General features: G+C 36.8%; 1 protein-coding gene across 1 annotated transcript; it reads left to right on the top strand.

Annotated features, from left to right (window-relative positions):
- The first annotated feature begins 1988 nt into the window (after positions 1–1988).
- Positions 1989–11442, top strand: LOC115126764 (uncharacterized). The gene is made up of 14 exons (XM_029656406.2): positions 1989–2060; positions 2159–2226; positions 2702–2761; positions 2935–3015; positions 3274–3351; positions 4459–4503; positions 4630–4701; positions 6570–6647; positions 7361–7447; positions 10003–10041; positions 10782–10853; positions 11043–11075; positions 11188–11255; positions 11348–11442. The coding sequence occupies exons 2-13, from the start codon at positions 2184–2186 to the stop codon at positions 11238–11240; spliced, it is 741 nt and encodes a 246-aa protein (XP_029512266.1). The 5' UTR covers positions 1989–2060; positions 2159–2183; the 3' UTR covers positions 11241–11255; positions 11348–11442.
- Positions 11443–12106: the final 664 nt, after the last annotated feature.

Here is a 12106-nt window from a genome sequence, read left to right as displayed (position 1 = left end):
GAGCATAGTCTTGCTATTGAGAGAGGCCTCTGTAGGCAGACCTGGCTCTCAAGATAAGACAGGCCATGTGCACACTGCCCACAAAATGAGGTGGAAACTGATCTGCACTTCCTAACCTGCCAAATATACGACTGTATTAAAGACACATATTTCCCTCAGATTACACAGACACACAAAGAATTTGAAAACAAATCGAATTTTGATCAACTCCCATATATATTAGGTCAAATACCACAGTGTGTCATCACAGCAGCAAGATTTTGTGACCTGTTGCCACAAGGGCAACCGGTGAAGAACAAACACCACTGTAAATACAACCCATATTTATGTTAATACACATCCCCTTTAGTGCTTATATTATTATCACATTGTTTAAAAACTACATAGCCATGATATGACATTTGAATTACTCTATTCCTTTTAAGCTTTTGTGAGTGTTTACTGTTCATTTCAGATTGTTTATTTCACTTTTCTTTATTAATCTATTTATTTTTGCTTTGGCAAATGTAAACATATGTTTTCCATGCCAATAAAAGCCCATTTTGAATTGAACTGAATGTTTTCCTCTGGCTTGTGACGATGGGTCTATTCATTACACCGATTATGTAGCGAAACGTTTCGTCTGTTGCCAAATGGAAATGTTTCCCAATGAAAAAACAAGATTTTCTATTGGACAAATCCATGTAGGTCCCTCCCCGTTTACTTCCGTTTGGTTCTGAAACTGTAATTGTTTTCTGTTGCATAAAGCGTAATGAATACACCCAATGACCGTCCCACAAAAATGTTTTTTTTAAAGTGTGACCATCCTTCCATCCCACAGACAGAGGTCACTCATTCACCACTAGCTACTCTGCTACAATGTATCCATTTCATACTGTATGTCGAGGATGAAGCTACAGGGCAACACTGAGTAAACAAAACATTAAGAACACCTGCTCTTCCAATGACACAGACAGAGGTCACTCATTCACCACTAGCTACTCTGCTACAACGTATCCATTTCATACTGTATGTCGAGGATGAAGCTACAGGGCAACACTGAGTAAACAAAACATTAAGAACACCTGCTCTTCCAATGACACAGACAGACCAGGTGAATTCAGGTGAACGCTACGATCCCTTAGTGTAGAGATGAAGGGGAGGAGACGGGTTAAAGAAGGGGTTTTAAGCATTGAGACAACTGAGACCTGGATTGTGTATGTGAGCCATTCAGAGGGTGAATGGGCAAGATCAACTATTTCAGTGCCTTTGAACAGGGTATGGTAGTAGGTACCGGTTTGTGTCAATAACTGCAACATTGCTGTTTTTTTGGTGTTTTTTTTACACTCAATGGTTTCCTGTGTGTATCAAGAATGGTCCACCACCCAAAGGACACCCACACAAGCATTGGGGTCAACATGGGCCAGCATCCCTGTGGAACGCTTACAACCCATTTCGTTACACCCGCAATAACATCTGATAAATATGTGTATGTGACCAATACGATTTGATTTGAACACCTTGTAGAGCCCATGCCCTTATGAATTGAGGCTGTTCTCAGGGCGAAAGGGGGGAGGTGTTCCTAATGTTTAGTATACCTCAGTGGGACGAACCATTGCACAGGAAAGTAGCCCATCTTTGATAGAAAGTAATGACCCGTGTGCAGGTACTGCTTCTACACCTGCATTGCTTGCTGTTTGGGGTTTTAGGCTGGGTTTCTGTACAGCACTTTGAGATATCAGCTGATGTACGAAGGGCTATATAAATAAATTTGATTGGATTTGATTTACTGTAGGTAAGGGTAGCCATATTGATGGATGAAAAATATCTTAGCAGAACAAACATTCTTGATGCTCCTTTGATACAGACAGTCCCCCACCAATCACTGAAAGAGCTTTGTCATCCCACCAATTCATCTGACTGATATGAGTCAATTGTAGATAACGGGTTGTAAAAAATATTATACAGCTAGTCAAATGACCACAGCATTCGCATTCGTAAGTTCATAACCGAAACCAAAAGTCTCATATGCGTTATCAGCTTTCCATGCACCACACTGACTTTTTTAGAGGTTGAATCAGGTATTCGTTTCTTAAAATGTCTCTGCATTTTATCGAGGTTTTTTGGAGATATTCTCATATTTAATAATCATCTATTTATTTCTGTTAAATGTGAACAGGTTGAGAGCAGACTTGAGTGAAAACATGCAGAGAGAGACTCTGACGATCATTCTCCTTTTACTCTGTGGTAATTCTCCTTTTACTCTGTGGAAATTCCACTTTTACTCTGTGGAAATTCCACTTTTACTAGGTGGTAATTCTCCTTTTACTCTGTGGTAATTCTCCTTTTACTCTGTGGTAATTCTCCTTTTACTCTGTGGAAATTCCACTTTTACTCTGTGGTAATTCTCCGTTTACTCTGTGGAAATTCCACTTTTACTCTGTGGTAATTCTCCTTTTACTTTAATAGTATTGTGAATAAGGCTATTACAGTGATTACAATGTAACATTGGGCATAACGGCTTTATCTATTGTATCTGAATTATAGTAAACATGGAGAAACATTAACTGGTATGTGGTTGAGGTTTTGAACAGTGTTACTTTGCCATCTCAAACAGCACTAAATCTCTCTTACTGTCACTCAAAAGTTAAAGAGAAAATTATCATGAATGTTATTACCATGTTACACATATAACAAACTCACTATTTCCTTCCTTCTCTAGCTGGGCTTCCAGGTGACTGTGGAGTAATAGAGTTGCCCGTACTCCATTCTGATATAACCGGTAAACAACAGTATCCTTATTGGATGAGTGCCAGTCTGTTTCTAATGTGGGACCAGGCTATTCATTTTATTCCCCGTGTACACTAAAGCATATGCTAGTTTAATTCAATTGTGTTGTCATCAACCTGTTGATATATATATATATATATATTTATATACACATATATATTTCAGGCTGTATGAAAATGACATGTGCCAGGAGTATCAATGCCTGTGTGGACACACATGGACAGGCCCCCACAGAACAGCTCAAAGGTGAGGAGGACAAAATGTCAGATGTCTTGGTTATAATACATTTATACATCATGGATTAGATTTATATATATCCTAAAGTATATACGTCAGCCTCAAAGTCTTTTCATCATGCATTATCAAAACAACGATATAATATTACTATATTTATTTTATTTTATATTTATATATTTTTTTTCTCCCTAAAAATCAAAACTGATGTCTTTAAGATCTTTTTTTTCAATCATTATTACTGCTAACCAACCTGTTTTTCTGTTGCAGGTTGTGTTGTCCACAAATGTAGGAAAATCACCAACCGCTGTGTAGATCAGTTCTTCCAACAGTATCTACCCCTGTTATGTGAGTTCAGTTCATTACAGTTTAGTATTATTACAGTGAAATGATTCATTACAGTTTAGTATTATTACAGTGAAATGATTCATTACAGTTTAGTATTATTACAGTGAAATGATTCATTACAGTTTAGTATTATTACAGTGAAATGATTCATTACAGTTTAGTATTATTACAGTGAAATGATTCATTACAGTTTAGTATTATTACAGTGAAATGATTCATTACAGTTTAATATTATTACAGTGAAATGATTCATTACAGTTTAGTATTATTACAGTGAAATGATTAATTACAGTTTAGTATTATTACAGTGAAATGATTCATTACAGTTTAGTATTATTACAGTGAAATGATTCATTACAGTTTAATATTATTACATTACAGTTTGAAATGATTCATTACAGATTTAGTATTATTACAGTGAAATGATTCATTACAGTTTAGTATTATTACAGTGAAATGATTCATTACAGTTTAGTATTATTACAGTGAAATGATTCATTACAGTTTAGTATTATTACAGTGAAATGATTCATTACAGTTTAGTATTATTACAGTGAAATGATTCATTACAGTTTAGTATTATTACAGTGAAATGATTCATTACAGTTTAATATTATTACAGTGAAATGATTCATTACAGTTTAGTATTATTACAGTGAAATGATTCATTACAGTTTAGTATTATTACAGTGAAATGATTCATTACAGTTTAGTATTATTACAGTGTGATGATTCATTACAGTTTAATATTATTACAGTGAAATGATTCATTACAGTTTAGTATTATTACAGTGAAATGATTCATTACAGTTTAGTATTATTACAGTGTGATGATTCATTACAGTTTAGTATTATTACAGTGAAATGATTAATTACAGTTTAGTATTATTACAGTGAAATGATTCATTACAGTTTAGTATTATTACAGTGAAATGATTCATTACAGTTTAGTATTATTACAGTGAAATGATTCATTACAGTTTAGTATTATTACAGTGAAATGATTCATTACAGTTTAGTATTATTACAGTGAAATGATTCATTACAGTTTAATGTTATTAGAGTGTAATGATTCCCTCCTCTAACTATGAGAACTCTGTTTTCTAGTGGCACAAAATCCAAAAGTTGCCTCAATTGTCGAACCAAATGCCGGTATGTATCAACATTTTTTCATTCTAATGACAATGGGTCTTTTAAGACAGGGACAGAAATGATTCTAAACTATAAGGGGACGTGAATTTCTTTCATTGAATGAGTTCTCTGTTTGTGTCAACATAGAGCTTTTCATGGCTGAAATGACAGATGCTTATCTTGAATGCTGGCTCGAGACGACAGACTCCGAAGTCGGAGGTGAGGCAATGTTCAGCAGTCAGTACAATATTTTGATGGTGAATAAACTGTGTGACTGAGTGTCTGTACCTTATGTGATGGTCTGTATATATATCAGCTGTATCTGTTGTTATGTAATGGTATTTGTGTGTATATATATATATATATATACAGTGGGGCAAAAAAGTATTTAGTCAGCCACCAATTGTGCAAGTTCTCCCACTTAAAAATATGAGAGAGGCCTGTAATTTTCACCATAGGTACACTTCAACTGTGACAGACAACACGAGAAAAAATATCCAGAAAATCACATTGTAGGATTTTTAATGAATTTATTTGCAAATGATGGTGGAAAATAAGTATTTGGTCACCTACAAACAAGCAAGATTTCTGGCTCTCACAACCTGTAACTTCTTCTTTAAGAGGCTCCTCTGTCCTCCACTCGTTACCTGTATTAATGGCACCTGTTTGAACTTGTTATCAGTATAAAAGACACTTGTCCACAAACTCAAACAGTCACACTCCAAACTCCACTATGGCCAAGACCAAAGAGCTGTCAAAGGACACCAGAAACAAAATTGTAGACCTGCACCAGGCTGGGAAGACTGAATCTGCAATAGGTAAGCAGCTTGGTTTGAAGAAATCAACTGTGGGAGCAATTATTAGGAAATGGAAGACATACAAGACCACTGATAATCTCCCTCGATCTGGGGCTCCACGCAAGATCTCACCCCGTGGGGTCAAAATGATCACAAGAACGGTGAGCAAAAATCCCAGAACCACACGGGGGGACCTAGTGAATGACCTGCAGAGAGCTGGGACCAAAGTAACAAAGCCTACCATCAGTAACACACTACGCCGCCAGGGACTCAAATCCTGCAGTGTCAGACGTGTCCCCCTGCTTAAGCCAGTACATGTCCAGGCCCGTCTGAAGTTTGCTAGAGAGCATTTGGATGATCCAGAAGAAGATTGGGAGAATGTCATATGGTCAGATGAAACCAAAATAGAACTTTTTGGTAAAAACTCAACTCGTCGTGTTTGGAGGACAAAGAATGCTGAGTTGCATCCAAAGAACACCATACCTACTGTGAAGCATGGGGGTGGAAACATCATGTTTTGGGGCTGTTTTTCTGCAAAGGGACCAGGACGACTGATCTGTGTAAAGGAAAGAATGAATGGGGCCATGTATCGTGAGATTTTGAGTGAAAACCTCCTTCCATCAGCAAGGGCATTGAAGATGAAACGTGGCTGGGTCTTTCAGCATGACAATGATCCCAAACACACCGCCCGGGCAACGAAGGAGTGGCTTCGTAAGAAGCATTTCAAGGTCCTGGAGTGGCTTAGCCACTTGAATATCTTTGGAGGGAGTTGAAAGTCCGTGTTGCCCAGCAACAGCTCCAAAACATCACTACTCGAGGAGATCTGCATGGAGGAATGGGCCAAAATACCAGCAACAGTGTGTGAAAACCTTGTGAAGACTTACAGAAAACGTTTGACCTCTGTCATTGCCAACAAAGGGTATATAACAAAGTATTGAGATAAACTCTTGTTATTGACCAAATACTTATTTTTCACCATAATTTGCAAATAAATTCATTAAAAATCCTACAATGTGATTTTCTGGATTTTTTTCCCTGATTTTGTCTGTCATAGTTGAAGTGTACCTATGATGAAAATTACAGGCCTCTCTCATCTTTTTAAGTGGGAGAACTTGCACAATTGTGGCTGACTAAATACTTTTTTGCCCCACTGTATATATATATATATACTGTATCTGTTTTTAAGTGATGGTCTGTTTGTATACATATACTGTATCTGTTGTTAAGTGTGTTTTTGTACTCTATATTCGCCGAGGTGATCATTGATTTAAGTCAGTCTTTCTCTTGCAGGTTGTTTTATGGGCAGACTCATTGATAAGGCACAGCCGTTCATTACCCCGTTGTTTGCATTGATCTTTGATGATCCAGGTCAGACATATTTCACATTTTAAGTTTTACCTCCTAGAGTGGTGTGGTGTTGATTCATCCCTACAGTTCTGAAGTCCAATCCACCTGCTATTTATCAAGTTGCTGAAGAGAAATTTGAAAATTAGTACCTAGACAACAAGGTATTCTATCAGTCCTGAGACAACAAGCTATTCTATAAGTACCTAGAAAACAAGGTATTCAATAAGTACTATAAGTACATAGACAACAAGGTATTTTATGAGTACTTAGACAACAAGGTATTCTATAAGTACTTAGACAACAAGGTATTCTATGAGTACTTAGACAACAAGGTATTCTATAAGTACATAGACAACAAGCTATTCTATAAGTACTTAGACAACAAGCTATTCTATAAATACTTAGACAACAAGGTATTATATAAGTACTTAGATAACAAGGCATTCTGCAGGTACTTCGATAACAAGGTATTCTATGAGTACTTAGACAACAGGGTATTCTATAAGTACTTAGATAACAAGGTATTCTGGGGGTACTTAGACAAGTTATTCTGGGGGTACTTAGACAAAGTATTCTATAAGTACTTTGAAAACAAGGTATTATATAAGTACTTAGACAACAAGGTCTTCTATAAGTACTTGGACAGCAATATATTCTGTAAGTACTTAGACAACACGATATTCTATAATTTTCATATCAGTTAAATCTGATTGCTATACATTCCATATTTTCAGTTGCTGTGAGCTGTTGGCTCTACCATACTTTGAAAGGAATGGTAAGCTGCTATGGTCAGCTAGATGTCAACTTCATCAAGGAACTGAGTAAGGCAGATATCATATAATTTATATCATTACACAATTGTATTTAAAAATGTTTACATAAATGTACACATACGAAATGTTCATGTACAGTGCCTTCAGAAAGTAATCATACCCCTTGACTTATTCCACATTTTGTTACAGATTAATCTGTATTCGTCATGTTAAATATGATGCGTTACTCAGCGATAATTCTAATCAAAACTTCACCGTGTGGTAGTGAATAAATAAACTATCATGAGTGTGTGTGCTTTTGCCTGGAAAATAACAACTCTAGCTATGCCTCCACCTTCTTTCCCATCATTAGTGTGAAATGAAATAACCTGTAATGAAATAACCCGTAGTGAAATAACCCGTAGTGAAATAACCCGTAATGAAATAACCCGTAATGAAATAACCCGTAGTGAAATAACCAGTCTTCCTGGTTATTAAGTCTCTAAGAGCTTTCCACACCTGGATTGTGAAACAGTTGCCCATTATTCTTTTCAAAATTCTTCAAGCTTTGTCAAATTTGTTGTTGATCATTTATAGACAACCCTTTTCAGGTCTCTGCCATAGATTTTCAAGTAGATTTAAGTCAAAAACTGTAACTCGGCCACTCAGGAACATTCACTGTATTCTTGGTAAGCAACTCCAGTGTTTTAGGTTATTATCCTGCTCAAAGGTGAATTAATCTCCCAGTGTCTGGTGGAAAGCAGACTGAATCAGGTTTTCCTCTAAGATTTTGCCTGTGCTTAATGATTACAAGCATACCCATAACATGATGCAGCTACCACTATGCTTGAAAATATGGAGAGTGGTACTCAGTAATGTGTTGTATTGGATTTGACCCAAACATAACACTTTGTATTCAGGACAAAAAGTGAATTGCTTTGCCACAGTTTCTGCAGTATTACTTTAGTGCCTTGTTGCAAACGGAATGCATGCTAAGGAATATTTTTATTCTGTACAGGCTTCCTTCTTTTCACTCTGTCAATTAGGTTAGTGTTATGGAGTAACTACAATGTTGTTGATCCATCCTCAGTTTTCTCCCATTACAGCCATTAAACTTTGTAACTGTTTTAAAATCACCATTGGCGTCATGGTGAAATCCTGAGTGGTTTCCTTCCTCTCTGGCAACTGAGTTAGGAAGGACGCCTGTATGTTTGTAGTGACTGCCTGTATCTTTGTAGTGACTGGGTGTATTGATACACCATCAAAGTGTAATTAATAACTTCACCATGCTCAAACGGATATTCATTGTCAGCTTTTTTCTATACCTATCTACCAATAGTTTCCTTTCTTTAAGAGGCACTGGAAAACCTCCCTGGTCTTTGTGGTTGAATCTGTGTTTGAAATTCTCATGCTCGACTGAGGGTCTTTATACAGTAGATAATTGTATTTGTGGGGTACAGAGATGAGGTAGTCATTCAAAAATCATGCTAAACACCATTAATATTATTGAGTTCATGTAACTTGTGACTTGTTAAGCAAATTTTTACTCCTGAACTTATGTAGGCCATAACAAAGGGATTGAATACTTATTGACTCAAGATATCACAGCTTAAAATATTGAATGAATTTGTAAAAAAAAAAAATTTAAATCACAAAAATAATATTGAAATCATTCCACTTTGACATAATGTGATGTGTGTAGTAGGCCAGTGACACGACATCTCAATTGAATTCATTTTAAATTCAGGCTGTAACATATTAAAATGTGGGAAAAGCCGAGGGGTATTCGTCATAACGAGGAGACCAAGGCGCAGCAGCGTGCTATGAATACATTCTTTATTTACACGAAGAACACTAAACAAACTAACACAATAACCAAACGAATGTGACGCTATAAACACGAGTGCTGACATGCAACTACACATAGACAATAACCCACAAAACCAAAAATGGAAAATGGCAACCTAAATATGATCCCCAATCAGAGACAACGATAAACAGCTGTCTCTGATTGGGAACCAATTCAGGCCACCATAGACCTACATATGCCAAGACATACTAAAACCCCCATAGATATACAAAAACCCTAGACAGGGCTAAAAAAACACCTAGACAATACAAAAAACTAAACCAACCACCCTCGTCACACCCTGACCTAACCAAAATAATAAAGAAAACTAAAGGTCAGGGCGTGACAGTGTGAATACATTCTGAAGGCGCTGTAGATTCCCTTGGATTGGTTGGATCTTCCATTGAATTTAAGGGTGGCCTAGTGGTTAGAGCGTAGAGGCGGCAGGGTGGCCTAGTGGTTAGAGCGTAGAGGCGGCAGGGTGGCCTAGTGGTTAGAGCGTTGGACTAGTAACCGAAAGGTTTCATGTTCAAATCCCCGAGCTGACAAGGTACAAATCTTGTCAGACAAATCTGTCGTTCTGCCCCTGAACAAGCAGTTAACCCACTGTTCCTAGGCCGTCTTTGAAAATAAGAATTTGTTCTTAATTGACTTGCCTAGTTAAATAAAGTTTTTTTTTTTTTTTAAACATATAGATTAGTTTCTGTCTGATTGTAAAACGACTGTGTACTCCACCAATTCTCCCACCAATTCATACTCTTTTTTTTTCCAACAGAAAAAAGGGCAGAGAGAGAGATGAAAGACAATATGTTACGTAAGTAAAATGACATTCTTTGTAATGACCGTATTATTTTAAGTCTACACTGAGTGTACAAAACATTAGGAACACCTGCTCTTTCCATGACACAGACTGACCAGGTGAAAGCTATGATCCCTTATTGTTAAATCCACTTCAATCAGTGTAGATGAAGGGGAAGAGACAGGTTTAAAGAAGGATTTTTAAAGCCTCGAGTCAATTGAGACATGGATTGTGTATGTGTTGCCATTCAGAGGGTGAATTGGCAAGACAAAAATATTTCAGTTCCTTTGACCAGGGTATGGTAGTAGTTGCCAGCCGCACCAGTTTGAGTTTTGAGCTTTGTGAGCACTATGGTGTTGAACGCTGAGCTCTAGTCAATTTGAGTCAACATGGGCCAGTATCCCTGTGGACTGCTTTTGAAAACCCCTTGCCCCCACGGGCCTGGGGCCAGGGGGCTTCAGCCCCGGTAAGGTGATGCATTAACCTGGCCCTGCTTGTAGAGTCCATGCCCCTGACAAATGGAGTCTGTTCTGAGGACAAAAGGGGGGTGCAACTCAATATTAGGACAGTGTTCCTAATGTTTTGTCCACTCTGCGTATTTATTGAAGTCTACACTGTGATAATAGTTAGAAGTTTTCAAATATTACTATTGTTGATAGTTGTGTCACTTCATCACTTGTAAATTATGATGCATATATTTTCACACATTTAAGTTGTCTCTTGGAATCAGCAAGGTTTCTGTCTCTTTGCGGTAGGTTATATGACATGCATGAGCAAACCCATGCAAAACTGGAACTGGTGTAAAGGACTCTTTGATGATCTTCTTGGTAAGTAATTATAGTGTAAAAAAAAAAAACACACAAAAAAACCAACAACATTAAGATGGCTAGAAATGAAGAGCCCAGAAGACGGGGAGATGTTTCTACGTTTTTGAAGTATAAGTAGTTTGAATAGAATTATTCTACCAGTTAATTAAATGCTGTCTAATTATTTTTTTACTGTGGTTTACTCTCTAGCTTCATCACCAAAGAGGAAACGACAGTACAAAGGTAAGTCAATAATAAACAACGTGTCCTGTGCATGATAAGTTCACGTTTAACAGGGTTTCCCTCGCCACTGAATCCTATCCCTTAAATATTTTGTATTTTTTCCCCCCTCAAGACTTCCTCATCTGTTCAATTCACGGTGGGATTACTGCGACAGCGAAATGCTAAAACTTGTTTTACGAGGTAATACTCTTTCTTATGAGGAAATTTATTACATTTTCCTTGTCAAAATGTATTCATTTGTGGGTTTTTTTTTCTTTCTTGGTTTGTTTTAGGGGACGGTTATGCATTTGCAGGTTTCCAAAGCAACAGGTGACCAGTAGAAACACGACAAAAAAAAAAAAAAAATGAATAACGTATTTTGAATGAATCATCCACAAACACAAGAGTTTGATTATACCTTGAAAATCATTATTTTGTTTTATCTTTAACAACTTGAAACTATTGTATGTAAAGCACTAATACTGTCTTTTATTACATAGACAATGAATAAACATATAAATCACAATTAAATTTTCAACTATGGATACAAAACACACATGGGATTGTTTTTCAAATCCACAACAATGACTTTACAGTGTTTGCAACCCACAGTATTCTGCAGTGTCCACAGTATTCTGCAGTGTCCACAGTATTCTGCAGTGTCCACAGTATTCTGCAGTGTCCACAGTATTAGTGTCCACAGTATTAGTGTCCACATTATTCTGCAGTGTCCACTGTATTTAAAGTGTCCACAGTATTCTGCAGTGTCCACAGTATTTTAGTGTCCACATTATTCTGCAGTGTCCACAGTATTAGTGTCCACAGTATTAGTGTCCACAGTATTAGTATCCACTGTATTTAAAGTGTCCACAGTATTAGTGTCCACATTATTCTGCAGTGTCCACATTATTCTACAGTGTCCACAGTATTTTACAGTGTCCACATTATTTTACAGTGTCTAGAGTATTTTAGTGTCCACATTATTCTTGTGTCCACAGTATTTGTGTCCACAGTATTTGTGTCCACAGTATTTTAGTGTTCACATTATTCTA

This window comes from Oncorhynchus nerka, linkage group LG20 (assembly GCF_034236695.1).
Source record: "Oncorhynchus nerka isolate Pitt River linkage group LG20, Oner_Uvic_2.0, whole genome shotgun sequence".
In the NCBI taxonomy this organism is placed as follows: Eukaryota; Metazoa; Chordata; class Actinopteri; order Salmoniformes; family Salmonidae; genus Oncorhynchus; species Oncorhynchus nerka.
Note: the sequence above shows the minus strand (reverse complement) of the source record. Positions and strands in the feature narration are given on the sequence as shown.